Raw genomic sequence first — 27,600 nt, 5'->3', positions numbered from 1 at the left:
AACACTCTACTTTTATGGGTTCAAAACTTCAAATACATCATCTATCCAATTGACCAATTCTATAGTTTATCCAACCTGATACAGTGGTACCACCCAAGCGTTTGGTCTGTCTTCGACTTCCAAATATTTTTAAGTTTTCTTTCAATTTTTAGTTGCTTTACAGCAAGACACATCCATTCGTTCTGACCTTTTATTAATTGTTGTTGAAAAGTAAGACAGATTTGAAAAATATTAAGAAAAATTAGGATTCAGAAACCTTGGTGGGAAAAATTTTCAGAGTGATGCTGCTGATACAAAATTGAAGAATATGTGCAGAAATATTGAAGATAATTGCCGAGGATCTAAATAAGATATCCTTGATTATATTTGATATGGTGTATAAGGGTGAGGTTCGATAAAATGTGGCAATTAAAAGTTAAGGAAATGTGATAGTTAAAAATTAAGAGGATAGGGTAATCAGAGGTAAAGGTGACGTGACAGTCAGCAGTTAGGGAAAGAAAAGGTAGGACCGTCTGACGACATTAGTGACATGGTTCCCGGTCGGATTCTCATATACCAGGACCCCAGATCTGAGACACCCAGATTTGAGACATGGTGGACAGTCGGGGTAATGCCTGACCTGCTCCGACTGGTCGAGTTTTCACAACTCGACTATATCCCGGCCTGGTCCTTCCAGTAGACCAACTATTGACCATCTCGAGCTTCTCCTATTTATACCCGGTCGAGACAGAGGGTGCTACACGACAACAAGGTCAGGGAATCGTAAACACCTGTCAGAGAATAATTGTTGTATGTCAGGGAATATTCTAACGGTCCGCGGTCATATGTGAATAGAACCTTATTCCAGTCCACAAAAAGGTGTCATGCGTCCTCCATCACCAGACAGGTCATAATACCTGACATTCCCTAACATCAGTAAGGCTTTAGAGGTACGCACCGTCATATAAAAAGTGAGGTCCTTTCTCTTGCGCAGATACGATCCCTTGCACATTTACACTTGTCTTCTACTTATCTTTCTCCTTCGTACACTGCTCTTCTGAATAAAAAATACCTGACTTGAGTATTGAAGGGGTTATCTCGAGGATTTTTCCCCTGATTTTTGACCTCTAACGTTCCATGTACTTGTTTGAGTGTGTGCATAGCTCAAGTACCATCGGTTCAATCACAACTGTTCATCAATACTACGTGGAAATCCGTTCACATGGCCACATATGATAAGAATATCTTAATCACCTCTCTATCAATATTAATAATAATTCATCCAGTTTTGATCTGATTCAGATTCTGAAAAAATGAATATTGATGCAACACTTGGAAGGCAAGATAACATGCCTTTTGCCTTGCCCCAACTTTAGTGGAACGCCATGCGGTCATGTCCTCCAGGCACACATAAAGAGGCTGCTCACAATGGGAATCCCTCAGTAACTTTGAACAGCACAGAGTAAGTGTTGCTCAAAGCTGGTCGATGGCCGTGGACCAGCAAGCCACCACTTGTATGGACCACCAATCCAATTCAATGCATGTAACGGGGCAGTGACATACGCTTCAGCTTCACCACGGACGTTGGAAAGGAAGGAGAAATGGCGAAGGGGAGCAAGTAAGGAGGCATCGCAGTGGCCAAGCTCACATCGAATTCTAAATAGCAAGAACAAGCATCAATTATATTTTATAATTTCTAAAACTCGAAAATTTGATTCAAAATACTTTGCTCTTAGGGATCCGATTGGAATATTTGATATTGTTAAGGTCCTAATTGAGTCATTATTCTTTCCGCTAAATGCCAAACCCTATCTCTCGATTTCAGTCCGCCGTCCTCAGTACAATTACGGACGGAAAGGGAGGGCGGAGATCGGAGATCGGAGATCGGAAGACACGCCGCCGATTTCATCAGCTTCGCCGTTCTCTTCCGCCACCTCCAAATCTCCCATCCCCATCCGATCCATGGCTTCCGTGTTTGCAGTCCAGAAGAGTCTCCTTTCGTCCACCTCCACTACGAATTCCAAGCCCCAAACCCTTAGGTTCCCTTCGGCTGCCGCCGCCGCCAATCTTCTCTTCTCTTCGTCCTCCTTCTCCACCGCGAATTTGTTCTGCGCCTCCCCCGTCTTCCATCCCCGCCTCCGCCACCGACACGGCCATCTCGTCGTACGCGCCGCCCGCGGCAAGTTCGAGCGCAAGAAGCCCCACGTCAACATCGGTACCATCGGCCATGTGGACCATGGCAAGACCACCCTAACCGCCGCCCTCACCATGGCACTGGCCGCTGTCGGTGGCTCCGCCCCCAAGAAGTACGACGAGATCGACGCCGCCCCCGAGGAGCGCGCCCGTGGCATCACTATCAACACCGCCACCGTCGAGTACGAGACGGAGTCCCGTCACTACGCCCACGTTGACTGCCCCGGCCACGCTGACTACGTCAAGAACATGATCACCGGCGCCGCTCAGATGGACGGCGCTATCCTCGTCGTCTCCGGTGCGGACGGCCCAATGCCCCAGACTAAGGAGCACATCCTCCTCGCCAAGCAGGTCGGCGTGCCTAACATGGTCGTCTTCCTCAACAAGCAGGACCAGGTCGACGACGAGGAGCTTCTCCAGCTCGTCGAGCTCGAGGTCCGTGAGCTCCTCTCCTCTTACGAGTTCCCTGGCGACGATGTCCCCATCGCTTCCGGATCCGCCCTCCTCGCTCTCGAGGCGCTCATGGGCAACCCTAAAATCAAGCGCGGTGAAAACCCCTGGGTCGACAAGATCTACCAACTCATGGATGCAGTCGACAGCTACATCCCCGTCCCTCAGCGCCAGACCGACCTCCCCTTTCTTCTCGCGATCGAAGACGTCTTCTCCATTACTGGACGTGGCACTGTCGCCACCGGCCGGATCGAGCGTGGCACCATAAAGGTCGGTGAGACAGTCGAAATTGTTGGCCTCCGGGAGACGCGTAACACCACGGTCACTGGCGTCGAGATGTTCCAAAAGACTCTTGATGATGCCATGGCCGGGGACAATGTTGGGCTGCTTCTCCGTGGGATACAGAAGGCGGACATCCAGAGAGGGATGGTGTTGGCCAAGCCCGGCACCATTACTCCCCACACCAAATTTGCCGCCATTGTTTATGTCCTTAAGAAGGAAGAGGGTGGGAGGCACTCCCCCTTCTTTGCCGGATATCGTCCTCAGTTCTACATGAGAACCACTGACGTCAACGGCAAAGTTTCTAGCATAATGAATGACAAGGATGAGGAGGCAAAGATGGTCATGCCCGGGGACCGTGTCAAGATGGTGGTCGAGCTTATCATGCCAGTGGCCTGTGAGCAGGGAATGCGGTTTGCGATCAGAGAGGGTGGCAAGACTGTTGGTGCAGGAGTCATACAGTCCATTATCGAATAAACTCTCAAATGTAAGGCTATAGTAGTCCCCTTTGAGTTGCTAGATGAATTCACATCTTCGGCTAGTAAGGTTTGAATATTTGTGATCAAGCATGAAGTAGGTTGAATGCACTTAACCTCAGCTCACATTGTCAAATATTCTACTGTTTTGGTTCCTCTATTCATCTTCTTTTTTTCCCTTCCTTTTCAGTAAGGATCTTTCTCTGGTGTCAATTGGCCTCTCCAAAAATTCATAGCAACTAAATTCTGTTATTCTATTGAACTACTGTTTGGATAAGTAGTTGCTAATGCCTCGTTGATCACATTAGTTGTTTTGTCTAAATTGTAAGGCAACTTAGTTCTCTTTCTTTGTTCAGCTTATGTTGTTTGTTCTGTTTTTAATTGATGTAACACAAAGGGCAAAGGTTGTGTGGTTGCCGAGTTCTTCACTGAGATGCTTTCTTTAGGTATTTGCTCAGATTTTGTCCAGGCTATACACATCTCCGATATCTTTGATTGATTAGTTTATCTGCAAATATAACTTTTGAGATTATTTTTTTTCTCTTACTTTCTTTTAATTGTTTGAACCATTTCATAAAAAGGTAGTTGCATTGTCAATTATTTAACAGCTTCTGTAGCTATTTTCCCTACTGTTTTAATAATCATCAGTTTGTTTGATCAAATGATTCTTGAAAGTCATTGAAATGGATTTGTTAATCTATCTAAATAATGTTTGGGTAACTAGCTTTCTATGCAGAAGTCGTCACAGATGTTGATGGGTGCAGTTGACAATTACATCTCCTAAGCAAACCTTCTTCAATGTGTAGTAATATTGTTCATTTAGTTAGTGTTTGTCCTCCAATATAATGTTGCTTTATCAATTTTAGTTAATGTAAACATGATTATGACAAGGTCCACTTGCCTCAGGTTGTCTCTAAAAATTTGAGTTTTTTGAGTTGGTTAGCTTGAAATTCAGGTCGAGATGATATATATATATATATATATATATATATATATATATATATATATATATATATATATATATTTCACCTTCTTAGAGGATAGTTCTTGTGATTGTTAAATATTTTTAAAAGTTTTCAGTGTGGTAAACATCGATTTAAATTTTGCAAATTTTCAATTATACCAATGCTATTTCTTTCATATACTTTACATGGTTGATTCATATATAGATCAGGAGGTATTTTACATTCTATGGTTACATGCATTGGAATTATTGATTGAATATGGTAACAATCGGTGACAATCCGGGAGGTTGTCAACTAGTCGTCAAAGTAGTTGCTACACCATTGTAGCAGTTAGCTTTCTAAGTAACTATTACAATGTTGTAGTAATTAGGTGTTGAAGTAGCTACTACATCGTTGTAGCATTTAACATTTCAAGTAACTGCTATAATATAATGTAGTAGCAATTAACCGTCGAAGTAGCGGCTATAATATAATGTAGTAGCAATTAGCCGTCGAAATAGTTGTTACGATGTTGTAGCAGCCAACATTCCAAATAGATTTTACAGCGTTGTAGCAGTTAACATTCTAAGTAGTTACTACAATATTATAACAATTAACATTCCAAGTAGCTACTACAATATTATAGCAATTATACGTTCAATAAAGACAACATATGTGGGGAGTGGTTGCAATCATCGTACTTGTACATTGTAGTATAAATCCTTCTTTTTAATATCAAAGTATGGAATTATAATTTAAAATGAAACGAATTACTATTGATTATGAAATGTGAAAATTGATAATTGGAAAATTTCCTGCACATTATATAAACAAAAATTGGTAAGAAAGCAACTAAGGCTTGTGCGTTGTAAGATATATCAGAGCTAAAAAATATTGTACAGAGTTCAAAAATAGATAGTAAAGTAGAAAGATTTATACTCGAAAATGGAGAACAGTGCTAAATAAACCAGCTTTGGCTATCTATTTGGTGGCAGTTTCTCAACAGCTCGGTGGGCCAAGATTTCGAACTCATACCTTTTGGCGCAGGGCGGTGCGGGTGCCTGGCCATAGCGTTTGGGACGGCCGGCGTGGAGATCGCGTTGGCTCAGCTTCTGCATAGCTTCGAGTGGGAGCTGCCGGCGGGAGTTACAGCGGAGGATTTGGACATGGACGAAGTGTTTGGGATAACGATGCATCGCACGGAGAGACTGGCGTCCGTGGCCACACCGAGAACGGATCCTCTGCGCCCGCGTCCCCTGCGCCCTCTGCGCCCGTCGCTACACGACAAAAAAAGCACGTGCTTAGCGCATGCATTTCTCGGCGCCAACATCGGCCGAAAAGAAATGCTCCGTCAGCACAAAAAAAATAAGCAAACCCTAAGCCCCTCTTCTCCTCTCCGCTTCTTCTCCAGCCGACGACGCAAACATGTTCCATGGAGGGAGGCTGATCGTTGGTTCGCCGAGAGGTATGCCCTTGAAAGGCCACCTCGCTTCTAGCTCTACACAGGTTACCAAATCCGGCCCAATTTTCTATTTATCTGCTTTTTATTGCATAAAGTTATGAATTTTTGTCGGGTTTTGTACAAGATTCTCTTTGTGTTTCCCTGTGCTTTGATAAATTGTCCTTTTAGCTAAATTAAAAGAGAGGTCTGTTTTTTTTCTTCCTTGGATCGCAGATGGGTCTTTCTTTCAAGAAGGCAATCCGATGGTGGGAAAAGGGTCTCCTACCCAACATGAAGGAGATCGAGTCACTCAAGACATACCAAGCAAGCCACTCAAGAACAACATGCTGTACAGGATAGTAAACAACAACAGGGGGAAAATACTAAAGCTTGTTGTAGGAAAGATTTTGGTTCAGAAAACATTAATATATACTTAGCGAAACACAACTAATCAGAGTATCAAAATTTCAATCCTAATTGATGACATCACTTGTTGATACTAACCTGAACCATCATATACCAACACAGTTCACCAGTAGCTATGGATATAGTAGGGCTTTGTCGGTTGTAGATTTTAGCTACTGCCCTATAGGCTTGGTGGTTATCAGCATCAAACTGTATTGGTGCCAACTATACACCTAGGGGATCGGTCTCTGAACCGATTCATCTATGACCTGATCGGTCCACAGACCGATCAGGACTTTCCTGGACCGATCAGGCTATGGCCTGATCGGTCTGTGGACCGATCCACCTATGGCCTGATCGGTCCACAGACCGATCAGGACTTTCTTGGATATAGCCGTTGAGTCGACAGCCTGCTAAGCACGTGTTTTTTTTTTTTGTCGTGTAGCGACGGGCGCAGAGAGTGCAGGGGACGTGGGCGCAGAGGATCCGGTCTCGGCCACACCCTACCTACGCAGTTTGACATGACTCCACTTCAATTAAAATAAATAAAAATGTTGGGTCCATCGACGCTTCCATGTGGACCGGACCCAATCAAATTAGTCTTCTTTCTTAGCCCTTAAATATTATGTTTGAACGGTTGGATGAGAATGCATGCAGCAGTTGGTTTATATTTACGTCATAATATAATATTTATGGTGAAAAGTGCATTTGATAATTTATAAACAAACTGTTTCAAGGTTGAAAAAAAAAAAACAGAAAAAACGATTGTCACAAAGTTAATTCTACACGCCAGCGGTCTAATTCCTTGCCCTCCGGAGCTTTCTTGTGTCACTTTTGCAGTCTCATCCTCTAAATGCCCTTGTTTAATTTAGTCGTCATTCATTGGCTACAGATCAGTCAAAGTCATTTTGTAAAGACCATAAACTTTTCAATGTAATGATTTGAATAATTTTCTAGTTAATTGATCATAAAATTATTTTATTAGAGCAAGAAAGATAAGATTTTCCTATTATTATATAAACTATCATAAATTAATGAAAATCTTCTTCAATCTAACTCGATTACTACTGATATACCAACTAATATTATATACATAAATTTTGATATACTAAGTAACATTATATACACAATATTATAGAATATGGTCAAAGTAACAGAGTCTCTTAGAGAGTTACTACTAGCTAAAAACCTAAAAAAGAAATCAAATTGTCAAGCAGAAGAAATGATGCCATACAGTGAAAAATTAAATTCTTCAACAGAAAATAATAGAACAGTGACCAATCTATTAAATGGAGATGATATGGTATTGGGGAATTTATTTATTTAGTAGAGTACAATGAGTAAATGATCACAATTGTAGAGTTATAATGTATCAAATTTTTAATTAAGAAAACGTTATGTAAATGTTGTAATCCTCCATTCCCACGTCAATATTTTGTGACAAAATGTAGCCTCTCGCCGTGCGGAAGTATCCAGTGCCGCCGACGATGCTTCGATCTGACACTCCCGTCATCGTCGTCAAGCCGAGTACCGACAACGAGCTCCCGTTGAACTCGCCGGCGATGAAGGTAATGGTGTAAGCCGTGAAGGCGTTGGCGCCAGTCAAATCTGCGATGACCGCCATGCCCTGCGGCCGCGCAATGACCCGCGAGCTCGGATCGGGTCCCTCCTGAAGCACGTTGTCGAACGCTAAGATGTTGCCGAAGCTGTTGTTCCGGTGCAGATCCACCGACCGCGCCGGTTCCGAGTTGCGGGAATACAGGTGCAGGTGGCGGAACTTGCCGTAGGCGTCGCCAGTTGCCGCAAAGGCGGCGACCGCCAGGAGGAGGAGGAGGAGGAGGAGGTTGGGCGACTCCATTTAGTTAACGGAAGATGAGTAGCTAGGAGCGATAAAGGTATTGGGCAAACGATTACTTTATATACAATTAATGAATGATGCTGTGTAGGTCATTAATGATGTCAAAATCCATCACAAAGAGCGGGTCGCCTAGGTTGCTAGTTTGAGAAAGTCAACCGATGACCAGTCTTCTTCTCGAGTACTTCTCATGATCAACACGCCGGCAGTTCAGACTAATCGATAACATATTGAGTAAATAAATTATTTCAGTATTGTAGAAATATAAAAATTGTAGTAAATTATCAAAAAAAAAAATTACAATAACAATGTGTGCTTCACTAGCAATAGTTTTAAGTGCACAAATTGATCCTTAACAACATTTAGATTTTATGGATCGGTTTTGGAGGAAGTTACTGGGCTTTCTCAACCGTTGCTGCTGTCTAGGGAATAGACCAGGTCAAAACCAAGCAAGAACTTATTGACTGCGACACCGTCAATAATTGAATGGATGCAATTGGAGTGTATCCGAGGGAACGGAGGCATACCGACCGAAGCAAACTGCCCCTCCGCTGACCAAGATGACAAAGTGTAGCACCAAGGTGGATAACTGTATTCAATTAATTGTTCTAGATATATTCACGATCTAATTAGTTTATTGAAATTTTTATGTGGCAAAAGTCGATTCGTTCATCCCTAGCACCTCCGTCAATCCATTCCTAGGCCAATATGGAGGAGGTAAATCACGAATGACTACTAGTCATTAGTGCAAATGACCAAGACATGAGAGAGATTATGTTCGATCACATCGAATTTCGACCCCAAGATTTCATATGATAATACCCCATATCTTAATCATCGCACCGTCCCGAAAAGACTGTTTATTGAAATTTTCAGAAACATACTGAAGTGGTTGTGATGGGTACAAGGGTGCCCTTTACGAAGGAAATGGCGCACGACTTGGGCTACGGTGAGATGCGGGACCAGAACAAGTGTTGGATCGTGAAGAATTCATGGAAGCCAAATGGGGCGAGAAGGTTGGTTACATGAGATCTTTTGGGATTTGTGGCGTGGTGGGCTCACGTGGAGTTGCCGCTCAGGGATGAGTTTCAACTCATCAGACCAAAGGAGACTCAAGAAAGCAGAAACCTGGTTTAAGAGTTCCTTTCCATCCTCTGCATCCTAGGTGCCTAGTCTGGCCTACAAGTTCTGCAAGAAGATTCTCTGCCTTCTGGGCTTGCTTTCTTGTAGCTGCTTGTCTCATGTGAGCACCACTAGCAGGGTAGAACTAGCACATCAAACTAACAAAAGATTCAATTAGCAGGCATGACCGGAATGATGAGTGAGATCTTATATGTCTAGGGTTGGTTAATCAGCTTAAAGCCAGCACTTTAATGAAATGAATGAAATATATGTTTACATATGGATAGACAATGTACAGACTGAGGTTAATGTCAGGGCAATAGACTTCATAATTGAGCAAAAAGAACATCAAAAGAGTCAAGGAAAGGTCAATCATATAGAATATTATCAATTAAGTTTGTTAGCTGTTCAAATCTCGATCGATGTCCTGAAAATAAGGTGAACATAGCTAGCACTTGGCAAAACAAAGACAACTGTGGTATTAAGATATTCTATCCAACAAGACTACTCACACTAGATGGTTGTGTGTAATGAAGATTGCGATACAGGCAGATGCATGTAGGGAGACAGTAAGGCAACCCTACTACTTTAATACAAATTATTATGGTATTGGCTAGTGCTATAGTCATCATGGGACTGCCCTTTTTGGTCGTTTGGACAGTTCTTAAACCCAAGAGGGAAGTATGATACTTGGGTAATGATCTAGGATAGTGCCGTCATTCAAAGAAACATAGTAACAGGATAAGTCAGAAATGATGGAGCAATCTTCCACTGGGTGTTCCACCTTTGTCAATTGCATAATTCACTTCATATATATCACTTTAATGGAAAAAATGGTACCAAATGCTACAAATACAAACAAGCCCTCTGGAGCAGCCAGTTTTGCTAGCCAAGAGATTCTAGCAGCTAGCAACATGAAATTGATCCATTTTCTTGCAGAAAGCAACCTTGAGAGTTTGTCAATTGTCCCGAAGCTGCATTAATATATAAAGATACGTACCTCTAGCTGAGCCCTTCTAACCAGCCCCACAAGACACTGAATTGACCTACAAATTAAGCAGAAGAAATAGCTCCAAATCAGCCAGATATGTAACCGTGCAAATTTCACAAAATGGAATCAAAATCTTTGACAGAATACCTTAGGTTCGATGCAGAGGCTTGTGATGCCAATACCACCATGATTCTAAGAGGGTGTTATAGACAAGCTGCCAGAATTTCTTTGTTTATTTTACTATCATTGAGCAACAAGAATAGCTACTAAAATGAGATGGGGGCATAGTGAAATGTTGATCTCACATAGCTGTTACTTGATAATATGTCAATCCTCCTAATTATAAATTGCTGCATAGCTAATTTCCTTGCATTATAGATGTACATGTAGATAAAATAAGTATTACTCTATGCTCAACAAATTGTCACTTTGGCCAAATATATTTGAAATTCCATCCCAATTCCCTTGCTCACGTGCTTCCCAATATCCTCCCACATATTGGTAGCAATCATCCTCCCTGTCTTTTCGAAACCATCTTGGTTGCCATCCCTTCTCTTGCAACTTCCTTGCCTAAAATAGTGACAATATTATTCTGCCATGAGCCTTCTCTAAAGGAAATAAAAAAAAGAGAATCGAGTGACAGATTTCATAGGAGATGCATACAGGGGTTTGCAGGGAACATGCAGAAGGGATGATAGTGCAAAAACAACCACTATCGATATTGGAGATGCATGGAGAATAAACCAATAAAATCAGTTCATTAATTTTCTGGTACTGATGTCAAGCCTAGCTTATAGATATAATTTTATTATCAAGCATCAAATTTGATAAATTTTCACACTATATTACAAATTATATTTTTGTCCTCTACAACTTTTTGGAGTCTGTATTAAAATATTTCTTCTTGATAAAGAAATATAAGAGTGCCCACCTCTCGTAATTACTATTTCTTCTTCCTATCCTATGCTTGATTATGCATCATATTGGCATTACATCATGACATCCTTTTCAGTTCTCTAGTAAGTACAAATTTAAAAAAAAAAATGTTATGATACTAATAAAGTTGAAAACAAATTATTTTCTTGGGTGATTTGTGAATATTAGTAAAGACACAGAGATAGGAAATAAGGCAATTAACAACATTCAAATGAATCAGTTTGAGAAAAGGGTGAGACAAAACACCTGTCTTTGTAATTGTTCCAGTCTGAGTTTCTCTGCATTTGCCAGTTCATATTCTCCATTTTCTAAATGTCTCTGATCAGGCCTTAAGCGGGAGTCACTTGGAGGCAACTTCTCCATCAAGGATGGTGTCAGCTCATTTAAGGAAATAGCAAATGGCGTGAGGTTGTATCGAGTTTGATTTACAAACTTATCTCGCTCCCAAAGAAGTACAGCTTCTGACATTGGATCATAACCCTTTGGCTTCATTGTTGGATCTCCTAACACATAATACATCGCTTCATCCCACTTTCCTATCAGCATTGCTACCTTGCTACCAGTTCTATTATCTTGCACAAAACCATGCACCTGAACAAAAAAGAAAACTGCATGAGAAGATACCAGAGTTGAATAAAACATAAATAGAACAATTAGGATTTTCCCATTCAATTTAGGGCTCCTATTTTGAGGGAAGGATATGTTTGGTCTAAGGAACCATCTGAAACTCATTTCAGTCAACCCAGATATGTGTTCCCAAGGTGCTATACAATGTACTACAATGGTCCAGTGAAAGTAAAGGCCAACCTATCAAGGATATGAGAATCTGGTTGGTAGAATTCTCTCATAACAAAGTTATCAAGGCATTTGTGAAAGTAAAGACCAACCTATATTGGATATGAGAATCTGGTTTGTAGAATTCTCACATAACAAAGTTATCAAGACATTTCTGAAATCACAGAAATCTTATTAAATTATCACCATATCTATTCATGAAAGTTGAAAGCTATTGTCCAGTAGTACAAGTGCATGCACCAGTAGAAGTTACTAGATAGCAAATGCAATGGCAATATGATAGAAGAGAATAATATAATTCTTTGGACATAATTTCCACTGAAAAATATTACCTTGAAATGCCATATTTGATATTATTGGTGGTTTCATTTCTTAACAGCAGTTTCTTTTCCTGTAAGGCCCCTTATTTATCATAGCAAGTAACTCAAGATTTTGGATTTTGTCATGGATGGAACTTCTGAAACAAGAAATCTTCTATAAAGGGCAATGATTATTTTACCTAATCAGCAACTCTTAACTAATTAGTATTGTAAATAACTTTCCTTAAAGATGTATCAAGTGGATAGAAGTGAAATGTTTCAAAACCAAAATATCCAACATGCTTAAAGAAAGAACTAATATGAATTCCTTCAATTGCGTACACAGTCAATTATTCTACTAGAAGGAATGACATGGTAGTTAATAAAAATAGTTGACTCTACTGAGGTTTACATATTGTTTTTTTATTTTTTATGTAGCATTAAAAATAAGAGGCAATAAATGTTTCAGTACTGTCATAATGCAATGATAATGTCACAGAACAGAAATATCTGAATGGTCACAGCCATACCTGATGGGGATTTCGATCAATGATGGATTGTTCTTTGAACTTGAGTTTACAGGAGTACTCGCCACTGCCCCTTATTCGCATAGTACCATAGTGATCACAATAAATTTTTCCAATAATTATGTTATATATAGACGTGGTGACTTTACTCCACTGAAATGTCTCTCCATCTTCAAACTGAAGAGTGAGGATCCCAATAGGATCAAGCTGAATAGATCGACCCCAGAACTTTCCTTTAAGATTAGAGTCACCCCAAAATTTCCATCCTCTACCTTCACAGTGACAAGCAACAACCATTGGATGATGACTCACCTGAAAATTGTAGAAATATTTAATAAATTAAGTAATGTGATGTTGAGACAGAGGATCTTGTTGCAGGAATAAAAACACAATGATGAAAAGAGAACAAATGGTATAAGACGGATAGAGGGAAATTGTTCAAAGGAACATGAAGTCAAGGAAAAGGTATTGCTCATGATAACTTGCAATAGTGTACACTAATTGTTGCTAGGATAGCAACTTTGACCTTTTCAGAGAAGAAGCGGAGGCCTTTGTCTGGATAATCAGCTTCATATGTCTCCCCAAGAAGAGGGTTGAAGGGTTTGCATTGTCGACCTTCTGTTGAAGCATAACCAGATACAGCAAATGCAGCAATGTGAAGAATCCTCATTAGGTTATTTCCCTGTTCCATTTTCAGCACATCCACTAATTATCAGCATCACAACAATAATTAAAGTAATGATCTGCATTGTGAAAGAATACTTCGACAACTTGCAAGTTCATTTTCTTCACAGATGAATACTGAAAAAGAAAGGTCTAAAAGAAACACTAGTATCACCTTATGTGTAAAAGAGAATAACCATAATTTAAAAAGTTGTAGAAGAAACATTGTATGATGTTAAGTTCTAAATTGTAGGAGAATGCCAGGAATTGAGGATGCTTAAGAGAGAAATGATGGTATGATTTGATAGTCAATCCTGTTCTTTCAGAGAAAAAGAAAAATCATAATCCCTAACCAAGAATCAGCAATCATTCGAATCAGAAGCTATTTTGATATCTACTCTAACAACATTTACTTATTATTTAATTTTAGCTTTAATTAAAATTGCACTTTATAGGGCCATAATTAGATTTGGTCTTATTTATTCGATCATAAAGGCCTACAAGGAGGAGAGTATCTGATCATTGAATAAAATTCTGCTATCCTCTCTTCCCTCCTCTAGCCATGAGATTACTAATTAAGGCATGCTGATACTTGTACTGCTTCAGATAGCTTCTGTATCTTTCAGTTTACCAAGCCACTTGCTATTTACTTTCTTGAGTCCAATGACATGACATCTTATCCACTCTTTTCTTTCAATTTGGATTACACCTCTCAATCTTAGTCATCCTTGAATTCATTCGTATTTATGCCTCTTGGGCTTCTTGAAACACATTTTTGTTTGATGCAAATCTGTTTCCATTGCATAAGTTTCTAAAAGATAAACTAGCTTACTGCCCCAAACTCATCATCTTGCCATCAAGGCTCCAAATAGAGAGAATATGAGCTGTGATTTTTTCAATATCATTTCAACCTACCATCAATTCTGACATAAACTCCAGTTCAGTTGGAGTTGTTTCCATAAATGGAATGTTCTTTCACCAGCCCACACATATTTTGGGAAAAGTACCCAATTCTGACATCATATTGAAGTACCTCATATAAGCCTTATGTTTCCAGAAAACCCCTTGGAGTTACACCTCAAGCACACAAGATTTCAAGGTGGTGTCCTTTAAGAATTCAAATTAAAGAAGAATTATAACAGATTCTCTGCAATTACTGCATTTTTTTATATGCGATGACTAAAGTTTGTGGAAACTTATACAGGCTTATGCATGAAGCACAATACAGAAATCTGACTTGTGGCTTCATACACATGAGAGTTGAGACACAAGGTCTAATCAAGAGTCAGCTTATGGAACAGTTCCGAGAAAATTTCACATATCACGAGGAAAATCATTTCCCACAAGGCTAGACTCTGATCCATTCATTTTTTATAATCTTTGTAGAGTGGTGATCAACCAGTAACGAACTGTTTTTTGGACAGTCTACCACTCTACCTCAGAAAACTAGAGGTTCCTATCTTATCTTTCCTTAGCCAGTATAATCTAATCTGCAGAAAATTACCCTGCAAATTCCAGAAAAATTTCAATTTGCTGGCTACCAGGTAGCACTTTGTTATTCTTCTGTGATCTTAAATGTAAAGCAACCAAGTAACAAATTAAGCCAAAAGGCAGCTTCCCTGATCAACAAAATTTTACTCATACCACGGTAACTAATTGGCAGGTGTAGTATATTGAGTAAGAACAAAAATTATTCTTTGTCAGGTATGAAATTGACTACATGACAATATGATGGATGCATCTATCTGTTTACACCAGCATCTGCTGAGTAAGTACCAAAGTGGAACATTGAGTTGCCATCATTTATGGTACAAGATCAATCATAGGCTCAATAGATAGAACTTTCATCTCTTAGACAAGTAGGCATACTTCTCACATCTAGGTTTATAAAAGTATAGGATGGGGAAAAAAAAAAAAGACAAGTCAAAAGATCCAAAACATTAGCTAGAAAGTATCATGCACAATAAGATGGGCTGGCTAAAAGAAATTAATGTATGCAAAATATAGATAACTGTCTGGTGCATACTATGGACAAACGAAAGATTGCTGCAATATACTTTTCATCAAAGTGTAACAAACAACTAGAAAAGTGTCTTCACTCTAGACATATCGGCGCCATTTTTTAACCACTAGTAAGGTTGCATAGACATTACAAGTGATAGTTCCAACAAAAATCACAGGTTAAACTTTGTAGAGTAGGATTGTCTGAAAATATTCAATGGGAAAAAAAAGTAATTGGTAGTCAATTTAGATTACTAGAATAAATTTAAGGGATCAAGGTTTTAATGAACAATAATCTAAACAATCAGATTAGAATATTATCCAAATGAAACATTGAACTGATAAGAATCAGACCTGCCTTCCCCACTCTAGTGCCCGATCAACCAAGTAGGAATATTCAAGATCCTCAAAGCATTTTTGGAGGGAAGAAAGTGGCTCATTGAAGTAAACTGGAAGACAGACTCCAGAAAGATCCTTCCCAATGTTTTCTTTAATTATCGACCACAATCCAACAGGCTTTTCTTTTTCCCTTGGTTCAGGCAATTTCTTCCTCCGCTTAACATAGGGATACTCAATTCTTCTGACCCCTAGAGTCACATCTTGAACATTGACAGAAAAGATGGATTCAATACCACAGGTGGATGCAATGCAATCATTACCCATGGCTTCCCTACTTCGGTAAGAAGCACTTCTTAGTGACTCAACAGATAAAAAATCTCTTGTATCAAAGAATGTTCCATCGTCTTCATCTGTATCAGCATCTGCACCTTGACTTTCATTGTCAACTTCAGAGTCAGTCGCTGTGCCCTCTGAGTTAACAGAATAGAAATCTGAAAAGGATCAAGTACCTTTTTAGAAATGCAAAAAAAAACAAGTCCATCCAAAATGAAGTGTGTTTCAAGGTAAAGCATAGATTGATTAATCTATCTAAAACTTCCAATTGTCAACTGCCACCCTGAAAAGCAAAACAGCTACTCACAAATCGGATGTTGATGTTCTTTCGAAGGGCATCGTAGGTAACGATGGGAACTTTAGACGTTAAGATGCAGGTTAGTTGTTAAAATAAAAGTTGATGCTTTTGGATACCAACAAGGAAAAGAAAACAGAAAAACAAAGGGACAAAACAAGGTGATATGTTTCCATGGTTAACAATCCAAAATCGTCATTGTCAGCTTAGAGAAACATTGAATAGGCAAGCATACTATTGACTTCGCAGCATAACTAATTGGGTAGGCAATTTGCCTTTCCTTTGTCTAAAACAATTGTAACATTATTAAGTACGCAACCCGCACATAGGTTATCTAGATTCCCTCCCATGAAGGAATGACAATATATATAGATTGCCAAAGGAAATGCCTTTTAACACTTGATTTATAGTTTTAATATGTCAGGGATAGCTACTCAACAAACCCCAAACATACTAACCACTAAATCTTCCATTCACTATCCCCAGTTGAGCTTCACGCTCCTTTCTTTCATCAACTACTGTGGTCTCCAGTTCCACTTTCTCTGTCTGCATTGGAAGACAAAAGCACCAGAGATACAAGTTACCATACAACAAATATTGATGCTTAACATAGTACTCATATTCTCATAAAATTCAGTTACACGTGATACAACACATAACATAATATGATTAAATGTTTATGATTTTCTTTTCCATTTCTTGTTAAAGTTCATTACACAAGTTCGATATTTTAAAGTAATGCTAGTATCTGAATCCATGTCCATTTTCTGCCAACTCCACCTTACTTGCTGGGCAAGAGAAGTTCACCCTTTGAGCCCTCATCTCTCTGACCTCCCTATCAACACATAAATCAGCAATCAAAATGGACTAATCCAAGTCATGGGATTCTTGGTTTCCTTATATATGGAAGTGAGACGCATCCAAATGGACTAATCCTTTTCGTAGTGAATGAACCTATTGTGCCATTTTGATCCCAAGCACTTAAATCATCTAAGCATATTAGACACAATCAATTTCCTGTTTCAGAGCTATATCACTTAGTTCTGCTAAAATGTGATATTGACCAGGTGCAATATACACACCTAATCATAATGAATGATCAAAAAGATATGATCAAATTAGCAGAATAATGATTTTATATGTCAAGGAGCTTTCTAACTAAAATATCAACGATCTGTAAACAAGTACACCCCACCCTTTTAGAAATAAGCCACCTATGCAAAGCTTGCCTGAGAACTGATACAAACATTTGTCTGCTATTCTACAAGAACATAGAGAGATATTTTACCTCGAGCTGTCTTAATGTATCAAGTAAAATAAGATGTTTCTGTTGCAAGAACTTAAATCGGTCCTGCAGCTCAGAGACTTCTAATAGCATAATAGACTCGCATTCCTTCACTGCTAATTCATTCAGTCCTTCCTGCATCAGTTTTGCTCGTAATTTCTCAGTTGAGACAGTAACCTCTACTGACGATTCAGGTTCATTAATTTCTAATGAACGTGCAAAATGCTCCTTAGCAGACAATAGAGCATCAATCCATGCAGTACGGTCATCTCTAGCATCACACCGTAAATGGAGAGTCTTAGTACCAGTAAAAATATACAGTCTTTTATCATCAGACTTGCTGATGCGAACTGAAGAGACCTGAAAATTGTTATTCATTGTTAACATGTTGAAATTATGAAACAACAAATAGCAAATAACATTGGCTAACAAGATTTAGGAGGAACTAACAGGACTGACTCAAACACCATAATAAAGGAACTATTGAAAATTCATCATTAGCAGTGCAGAACAGCATATTTTTGGTCATTTAATATTTGATAATAGTAAGCTAATATCAGAGAAAAGTAAAGTGTTTGACTTGGAGATAGAAAAATATGTGATTCAATCACATGGAAGTTAGGAGGCTTTCATGTAGCAAACATTAAATGATAATATCAGTAATTTTTAGCAAAGCTTGCTTACACCTTCCATGATTGTTACTTTTCATATTCAAAACAATTATATAATCAAATTGAGCATTTAGAAGCATCTATCTTATTTTCATTTAACACTCTCATGTATATTCCTTGGTGTTTTATCTTGGTCATCTTATTGCTCGCTTTCAGCTTCTCTTATATGTAGTACTCTGACCGTGACAATTTGACTGACAGTATTCAGTCATATTTTTCCAGCTTCAATTTCACTGACAGAATTCTTTCATATTTTCTCAAACGAATAGGAGAATATGTTAACCTTCAATTTAAAATGAGATGAAAAATAAAGTGAATCTAGTTTTTTTTTTTTTTAAAAAAAAAAAGGAAGACAAAAGCAGGTTCTTGGAAGAATAAAAAAAAATAGAAATGACCATTTAGAGGAGGATACAAAAAATAAACTGGATCCCCATCATCAGTAGCATCCCAAAGTTCAATTTATATATAAAAATAAGAGCTTGTCCTAGTCGAAGGGTTTTTGTAGTTTAAGGAGACCAATAGTAGTGGAATGAATTTAAACTATCTAGAGATCCATGAAAACCAAGGTGAAAGGAGTTTGAATTTCAACATCTAAGAAGGCCAATGTTCCTAGGGTATATCGATTGGAAGTACTGACATCAATTCGCCAAACTCGCCGGAAAGAAAAGATGCATGGTGTCACAGAAAATAAATTAACAAGATAATCTACATGCAAGGTAAACGCGAAATCATCACTGCCGGAACAAAGAGAAACCCCATATCTCACCTTCAAATGTACCTCTCCAAATGGCTTCCATTGTTTCGTGGCTGACAGTCCCTGGTACCCTCCACTCCCCAAGCCCAACTGCTGTTCCTTCCTCACCCGTTTCAACGACTCCTCCCCGATGACCCTCACCCCAGACTCGCGCGCCGCCGAACCGAGCGATATCCGATGTGGCCCATGGACCTTATAGTATGATAACACCCCGTCCTGCAGCACGAACCATCGAGACCGCCACCCCTTCCCGTAGTTCACCCACTTCCATAGAACCCCCGCCACCGCCCCATTTCCGCTCGCGCCCCTCCCATCCCCGCTCTCTGGCGCCGCCGCCTCCTCAGCTTCCGTGTCCAGACACGCAGCGCCGTCGGAGTCCGAGAGGATCATTGGCTCCTGGATCAGCTTCTTGCTCGATGAGTTCCTGGTGGGGCTCTCCTCCCCATTCGTCGGCTTCGCGGCCTTAAGGCCCACCATGGGCGAGGGGTCCCCGCGGTCGCCCCGATCCAGAGACACAGGGGCAATGCAGCACAGTGGGTTCATCTCCGGGACGACTTTGATGTTTCAAACAAGTAGACGTTCCGGCCGACACAGAAACTCAGTGAAGAGGAGATCGAGAATAAAGGAACCGATGACGCCGACTCCGACTCAGCGAAGAGGAGCTACGGTCCAAGGGTCCCCGTGCAAGTTCTCGCCGGAGCAACATTTGAGCGACTCATCCAGATCTGACGGAGATCAAGAGAGGGATGGGGTTTAGGGTAACGAGAATGTCAAACCGAGTGAGAGAAAAAGAGAAGACGAGCGCAACGAAGCCGACGAGGGCAGCAGATCCATTAAATTCGCTGATCGGCGCAGCAGAAACGGCGGCAGCAACAGCAGCAGTGTGGCAGGCGGTGGACAGTGGGGAGAGAGACTACGATGGGCATCGAGCGGATCCTCCGTTCGCCACTCCGTTGCGATCCTTCTTGCAATGCCTTATAATTCTCGCCAAGCGCGCATGAGAAAGGTGGAACCCAGATACCCATCCCTTCACAACCGGAGTACACCGATGGGTAATTCGCGAAGGAACGAGAACTCGGAGAGCCCACTCGATGGGATCGGCTGTTGGGACCATTGCCACGGCTGACTTTGCAGTGGGGCACGGCTCGTGAGCGATGCTGGTGTTTTACGGGACAGGCGTCGGTCGGTGCCTTTTTCTCCGATGAGTTGGCCCCGGCCCGTACGGCATCGCTGCTCGATGCGATCACGGTGCTGGTTTCGGGACAAGTTAACGAGTTTCGGGTGCGGAATAGTGAGCGGTCCCACATGTCAATGCCAGTCACCGAGCAGGTATAAAACGGGCTAGCACGAAACGTGGACTCGAGCTGTGTTAAAAAGGATGGCTAAACAGCGGCAGAGCCGTGCTAGGTCCGGCCCAGATGTGTTGCAGATTGGGCCGGCCGAGTGCAGATTGGACCAGGGGGCCGGGCGGGTGGCTTGTCCCGCCGTGACAGAATGCAAGCATTGGAAGACGACGATCGACCTCAAGAGTTATAAACGAAATCCTTCAATCTATGATGTACTTTCAATCATCGAAGAGACAAAAACTACTGTAACGATTAACGACGTTCGGAGACAGGGACATCGAATTAACTGGACGTCCATGTACTTGCAGAAGTTGGAAATTAACCATGGGAGTGAAGATCGACGTGCTTGGAGAGCTTGGTTGGTTGCAGTAAGAAACAAAGCATCATTAACCTGATTGGGGACCATTGCCACTACGAGGACAGCACCACATTACCCATACCTGTTTTTTAATATAAAACAACTATACATGTTTAAGTGCCTGAGCCTTGCTCCCTTTAATTTTACTTTTTTTGATGAAGACAGATCTCAAACTTCAGACTTTATCAACCACAGGAAAAAGTCTCTAAAAACTGCCTTAGTCCCCCTTAACAAGTCTTGTAGATGCGTAATGGCATGGAACTGCCCACTAGTTATCTTGCCAATTACGTTGCTGTCCCATTACTTTTCCCTTTCTTTTTTCTTTTTAATCATGCAGTCATTGTCGATGAGCATTCTGATTCTCCATATGCCCATCCCTCAATGAATGCATTTGTTGGAGGAACCATTAATTCACACTTTAATCAAATCAAGCATTGTGTGTGTGTGGGGAAGCCACACACCAAAGACTTAGGCATAGTAAAGATCTCGTTCGTTATCAGTGTTATGAGATGTCATGGCCCTACTAAACGGAACAAGTAGATTTACATTTATGGCTAAACCTCCATCCCCAAGTCCAAAGATTTATCAAAGCAGTGAAGGGACCAGATTTGTGTGCGAAAAGACAAATAATGGGACCGAGCAACAACGCTCATCAAATTGGCTTTAGGTACTTTTAACTTATCTGCACAAGATTCTGACAATCTTAAGCAATCATTTGCCTCTTGATTGCTGATCATATATGATCAATCAAGCGCTCACCAGTAAGAATTGTCTCATGCTGGAAGTTTCCAAGCACATAATCCAATCAAAGAAGATTAAAAGATGGATATACGGCCAAGTTTGGCGAGACCATTACTGAAAACAAACTGATTAACACAAGGCAAATTGAAATGGCTAATAACAGTTAGTTTTACCTGTTCAAGGATGATGTTACCAAATTGACACATCTATGGACATCCATGGTCTTCCTCGAGCTGAACCATGCACCTAACAAAGCTTTGTTATGTACACACGAACATAATCTATGAACAGAATGAGTCATAATGTTATATGAACAAGAGGGGTCTTCGATCAGTCACAATGGTGGTGGTGCCAGGGATTGAATACGTGGTAGAAACCAGAGAGCCAATGGTGGCAGATGCCATAACAAATTTTAAGGAAATGCAGAGAACCAGCAGGTGTGCCTAACTAAGATTAATACACCTTAACTAAGATTGACGTTCACATGCTCCGGCGTCCCACTTTCTGTCTGTTGTGCAACTAGTTCAATGCCAAGTTGGCCCTTGTCGCCAGCACCAAATGCATACAGTTTCCCAGAATCTGTTAGAGCAAAGGTATGTGCATTCCAGTAGATTGAGTTTGTGAGGCTAATTTGAACTACCCTTTCATTGATGTTCTTCAATGAAGTTACTAATTTTGGGCTGAGTACATTGGCATGCCTGTTACCCTGCAAAAAAGATAAAGGCTTAGGTCAGCTCATCCATGTACACGGCTCAGCGCCGAGTGAATGAAAACTAACTGCCAGGATCCCAGTATTTAGAGCCACTGAACGAAATGCAAAGGGAAATGCAAAAAATTGGGTTCTGGATAACCACATCACTGACAGTGAAGGCACTATTGGTAATCTTGGTGCCAATTTAGTTGCCTATATTGCTAACAAAAAGATTATAACTAGAGGAGCATGACAAACCTGACTGTCGATGGCAGTAGAATGACCCAAACTGGAGGATTCTCCACAGCCGAAGGAGTAAACATCCCCAGTGTCAGACACGACAAACGTAGTATAGTCGCCGGTTGCGACATGTACAGCCTTGATAGTAGCCAGGGATTCTATCACCTTGGGAACAGATTCACACTCCTCATTCCCATGGCCCAAACAGCCATAACGTCCCCATCCCCATGTGCAAACACGCCCATCTCTCCCCACAACAGCAGCATGCCACGCACCTGCGGCAACCACCATAGGTTGCAGGTTTAGAGTCTGAAACTGCTCGATCAACCTTGGGTATTTTTCATCTGTCCTCGAACCATGACCAAGCTTCCCTCCTAAGCCGCAGCCCACAGAGTAGACGGACCTGCATGATGCAAATGCAAGCATAAATTTGACATTACATTCAATCCTCAAGCTTTGTGTTGGATATGAAATAGATTACTCATGCAGTAGAATAGCCAATAGGCATGCAAAAGCAAATTGAAAGTTCATGCAGTTTCTGAATTGAACCAACATAAGTGTAGCATGGAGGTAAGGCAATGACAAGCAGCTGGAAGTCTCGAATATCTGGGACTGGTGGGACATTGAAGTAAAAAAACGAATGTTTGAAACAACATGTGATGGGCTTTTTTTAATTCAGTTTAACCACCACCATGTCCGAGCAGTTCTAATAGAGACTAGTGTGAAGGAGAAAAGGTTGAGACTGATTGTTAAGAGTACAAGTAGGATAAAACTTACATGCCACTTGGTTGACAGGCCAATGCTAGCAGGTAACAATAACCAGCAGCAATCTGAACCACTGGTATGTTCTCAAGAGGACCCTGTAGAAGACGAGGTACCAGGTCATTCGGCTCTGTCTGATGGCCAAGCTTTGAGTCAGTCCCCCAACAGAAAGTGTAGATCCTGCCTTCTCGAGAAAGAACAGCCGTGAAGAAGTTCCCAATTGCTGCCTGAACAACATATACATTTTTCAATGATTCCACCAGCTGGGGAGTAGTCACCACAGTGGAACCTTGTGCTCCATATTCCGCCTCTCCAAATGAGTCCTTTCCAAATGCATAAACTCTTCCAGCATCACTAATCAGCATCGTTCTCCCTGCTCCAGCTGCTGCTTGTATAATCCGAATACCTTGCAATGATCTGTGAAGCACCAAATGTTTCTTGTCCTTGTTATGCATTAATGTGCATCGACTGTACGAAGCAACTGGAAATTAAATGAACCTTATAAGTCGAGGTTTCCACTCCTCTTCAGTGGTGCCATGTCCAAGCTGCCCTGAATTGTTCGACCCAAAGGAATATACTGATCCAGACGAAGTCACAGCAATGCTATGGCCAGGGCCAGCAATAGCATGAGAATTTTCTCGTCTGCAACAGCCCTCACCAGCTAATATATACCTAAGTACTAATTTCCAGGATCCCCCACAGCGTTGCTTAAGAAAGTCCTTCTCTTCAGAAGTCATTGGCTTAAATATAGCCCGTTTTTGACACATATCCAAAGCCGCAAGCTCGGCAATAGATAATTGAAAATCAGGGGTGAAATTGGCAGGCTTCCTGAAAAATGTACATGTTGCCTGCCACAAACAATGGAATCCATCAGTGGCAATATCAATTCTATTAACAAAAGAAACATCAGATGCAACTTGCCTCCAGATTAGCAAGATCATGGGGATCCAAATTGCAAGAAGTAAGAACATGGAGAACAATTGAGGGGTTTGCAGCCAAAGGGAATTCCCCTGGGGTGGAATCTCCAAAGCAATGCCGTTGCACACGTTGGAATGTTTGCTGCAACGGGGACACAAGAGAGAGGGACGAATCTACAATTGTGTGAAAAGTTATTGAGGAACTGCTACCACTAGCGGTGGCATCCATCGGGCACTGTCTAATTCTTAGTTCCCAAACCTGAAGCAGTGGGGTTATTTCAAGCAAAAGCTTATATCTGAAACACCACCTCCAGTGTACCACTTCAAGATATTGACAAACAGGAAGTGGCAGCAAAGACCAAGAACAATCCTTCACATTACTTTTGGGATGAGTATTTGCAAAATAACAAGTCAGATCTTCTGACTCCAATCCTCAAACTTGTCAAATTTTGGCATATTTTGGTCACAAAGCATACTAACATATGAAAATCCTGAATGAAGAAACAATAAAGAGAAGTTGGTCAATATCTCAGTCATATTATAAATAATTTTCATGGGGAACCATCCAAATTAAGAAGAGGAAAAAAACCGTAAATCAAACAAATACACTAATAAAGTTTAGAAAAACAAAGATTGAGAAACATTTTTGTTTTAAAAGATGAGATAAAACTCGTACGAAACAAGTAGGAAAAGCAATCATAATCACAGATGGAGATTAAGGATGTAATCAAAAAAGTAAAGCAAGATCGATCATCAAAAGAAATTGAGAAGCTTTGGGCAGGATAAGCCCTTGTTTGAAACAGGAAAGAAGGAAAATTTAGCCTGCAAGATGTGGATCTCTAGCACAAGCAGGATTTTAAAACAATTACTTAAGCTCAAAGCTATTATTGCAATGTTTGTGAAAAGTTTGGAAGCAATCGATGTCCTGGACGATCTAGAGCAAGTCTAAGCTTCATATAACTATATAGGAAACCCTCAAAGGAAAAAAGAGCAAAAGAAGGAAGCCAAGTACAACAAGGGAAGGAAATGATCCGGGCAGTACAAGCTTCCAAACAAAGCATATTCCCAGAGATGTTCTCAAAGAGAAAGAGAAGTATTCCACTCCAGAAGATATTTCGCCGAACGAATCCCACAATCGTCAATAAATTCTGCGACTTTGTTACACACACCACGAAACAGATAACCAAGGGGAAAGCAATCTTGAAGAATAAGTTCAGTCGACGTAAAGAAACAAAACTAAATAAAAATAAAAATTCAATTCACATGATAAGATACAAATGCCCATAAACATAATCAAACATCAATGAGAACAGACAACCCTTTTGCTTTTCCCCCAAAAAAACGGGATGAGAAAAGGAAATGTTGAATCTTTAGGTCAACTTGGAAACAAATCAGTATCGGAAATCACATGCCAAACTTCATTTCACAAAAAAAGAAACAAAATACCAGAGCTAGAGGCAGACGAGAGGACGACCATTCAGGTAAACATAGGCAAGAAATAAGATTAAAAAAAATCAAAATTTTAAGTCCAGATCGAACAAACAAAGATCGAGAAAATCAGAGAACGCTGAAAAAGGCCGCAGATCATTCGACAATTCCATCGGGAGCGAGAGATGCTACCGGACTGATGAGCGACAACTATCCGGGCGCTTCCCTCGTCCTTTCCCCCGATTCTTCTCCACGATTACAATAAATTAGAGACGGAATCGGAACTCGACGCGATCGGGACACTTCAGGTACCGGATCGAGATCGAGAGGAGGAATCCGATGGGGTGGGATGGGTAGAGACGTGGAGAAGATGAGGGAGGAACGAGGTGAACAGAGTGATGAGGTGTCATCGGGAGGAGGACAATTCCCAGTTTTATACGCACTCGGCCCGGGAGACCCACACGTTAGCTACAGTGCTACGATTGGGCCGAAGCTTGCCAGGCCGAGCCTGTTTTATTACATTTTAGTATTATTTTAATCAATTTTTTAATTCTTTTATTAAACTTCTAATTCTTTCGTTTAGACATTCCCACCCCTTAAAATAAACTTATTATAACATTTTGTTTAAAAAAATTACAACTTACAGATATAGTACCTACAATATTAAAGGTGATTGTTTGTGCAAAGTGCACTTTTTTTAGATATATTTTCGAAAACGATGAGTGAAGACTGAAAAGCAGTAATTCACTCAAAATATATATGTAGTTTACGAAAAATAAATTGATAGCTTCACCTAATTTTACTAAAACAACTTGATAATTGGAGTTAAATGTAATAACACTATAAGACGGCTCAGTATTATCAGCCCTCGACTAGATATAAACAAATAAATTATGAGAAATATTTTTACTCTAACACATCGACTTTGTACGGAAAAGATCATGCATCTCACAGACATAAAACAACTTGAAAATTGCTTCAGCAGGAGATTGTATAGTTTGCATGAATCATTGCATGTAAATTGTGTAAAGCAAAGTCTGAACAAAAGAAAGGAAGGAGTTCAAAAGTGATATATATGTGACAAACCTGAATAGAAGAAAGATGCATATATCCCTTTAATGTTGTGCAGAGTCGGCCAGAGCTAAGTTTGAATCTGGCAGTGCTTTCTATATAATAGATGCACAGTTAATATATTTATTTATGGGACTTAATCCGTGAGATATCATCCTCTTTATCACCTTGTTTTTCAGGATGATTAAATATTTATTCTAATAAATTTTAGAAAAGATTAATTAGATTTATTTTAGATAATGTCGAGATAGTCAGAGTTTTATCAAGATAAGTTTTAGAAAAAATCAATTAAATTTTTTAACAGATAAACTTAAATAATTATTTAAAATTTAAAAATAAAAAGACTGAGCTATGTTATTAACGGATTAGAATTTGAAAGTATTAACTGATGCCCGGTTAGAATTTGAAAGTATTAACTGATGCCCGGTAACATTGCTGTGTGTTATCTAATAATATTTCTCGAGATAATGGTGTGATATCCATCCATGTATAAAGGGAATTAAGCGATTATTGTAAGAAATTTTTATTCTAGTAAAAAGTAAGTCTAAGATTGATATTTTGGATGAGCCTAACGACTTGATGATTTATTTTGATTGTCAATTAGAAATTTTCATTGAATCAATCACTTCTAAAATCGAAAAATTGAATTATTAAAAATAAAAATACTTTATGTTTATCTCTTGTCAAATGTAATTATATTTTTTATAAAATTAAATTATATAAGAATCAAAATAGTCTCCTATCTTTATGAAAATACGCAAATGGAAATATAATAAGACGATTCAATTATAATATCCGTAGAGAATGAAGTACAATAAATATAAAGAGAGAATATTCTAGATCCAGGATTGAAACAAGAAATATTTCGGATGGATTTTTTCAGAAATATATGAAGTACAATAAGTATAAAGAGAGAATATTCTAGATCTAGGATTGAAACAAGACCAAGATTTCGGATGGATAGAGTATTAGTATATCGGAAAATAAAAATAAACAATTTAAATCATTCAGAT

The 27,600-nt window shown here is 40.0% G+C and overlaps 4 protein-coding genes across 4 annotated transcripts; 1 reads left to right on the top strand and 3 right to left on the bottom strand.

The window, feature by feature from the left end:
* Window positions 1–1,779: 1,779 nt before the first annotated feature.
* On the top strand, window positions 1,780–3,684 carry LOC122036593 (elongation factor Tu, chloroplastic-like). Its single transcript, XM_042595961.1, has one exon. The coding sequence runs from the start codon at window positions 1,942–1,944 to the stop codon at window positions 3,376–3,378; it is 1,437 nt and encodes a 478-aa protein (XP_042451895.1). The 5' UTR covers window positions 1,780–1,941; the 3' UTR covers window positions 3,379–3,684.
* Window positions 3,685–7,551: 3,867 nt separating this feature from the next.
* On the bottom strand, window positions 7,552–8,025 carry LOC122036587 (dirigent protein 2-like). The gene has a single exon (XM_042595955.1). The coding sequence runs from the start codon at window positions 8,023–8,025 to the stop codon at window positions 7,552–7,554; it is 474 nt and encodes a 157-aa protein (XP_042451889.1).
* A 1,865-nt stretch (window positions 8,026–9,890) lies between these two features.
* On the bottom strand, window positions 9,891–20,014 carry LOC122036591 (oxysterol-binding protein-related protein 1D-like). Its single transcript, XM_042595960.1, has 9 exons — window positions 19,046–20,014; window positions 17,612–17,968; window positions 16,782–16,869; window positions 15,711–16,186; window positions 13,219–13,374; window positions 12,696–13,004; window positions 11,318–11,662; window positions 10,283–10,705; window positions 9,891–10,190 (listed from the first exon to the last, which is right to left on the bottom strand). Exons 1-8 carry the CDS (start codon window positions 19,574–19,576, stop codon window positions 10,538–10,540), a joined length of 2,430 nt encoding a protein of 809 aa, XP_042451894.1. The 5' UTR covers window positions 19,577–20,014; the 3' UTR covers window positions 9,891–10,190; window positions 10,283–10,537.
* Window positions 20,015–21,712: 1,698 nt separating this feature from the next.
* LOC122036583 (ultraviolet-B receptor UVR8-like) lies at window positions 21,713–25,918 on the bottom strand. Its single transcript, XM_042595951.1, has 6 exons — window positions 25,709–25,918; window positions 24,093–24,579; window positions 23,670–24,019; window positions 23,187–23,588; window positions 22,428–22,812; window positions 21,713–22,184 (listed from the first exon to the last, which is right to left on the bottom strand). The coding sequence occupies exons 2-6, from the start codon at window positions 24,315–24,317 to the stop codon at window positions 21,942–21,944; spliced, it is 1,605 nt and encodes a 534-aa protein (XP_042451885.1). The 5' UTR covers window positions 24,318–24,579; window positions 25,709–25,918; the 3' UTR covers window positions 21,713–21,941.
* Between the last annotated feature and the right edge of the window lie 1,682 nt (window positions 25,919–27,600).

This window comes from Zingiber officinale, unplaced genomic scaffold, assembly GCF_018446385.1.
Source record: "Zingiber officinale cultivar Zhangliang unplaced genomic scaffold, Zo_v1.1 ctg178, whole genome shotgun sequence".
Taxonomy (NCBI): Eukaryota; Viridiplantae; Streptophyta; class Magnoliopsida; order Zingiberales; family Zingiberaceae; genus Zingiber; species Zingiber officinale.
Note: the sequence above shows the minus strand (reverse complement) of the source record. Positions and strands in the feature narration are given on the sequence as shown.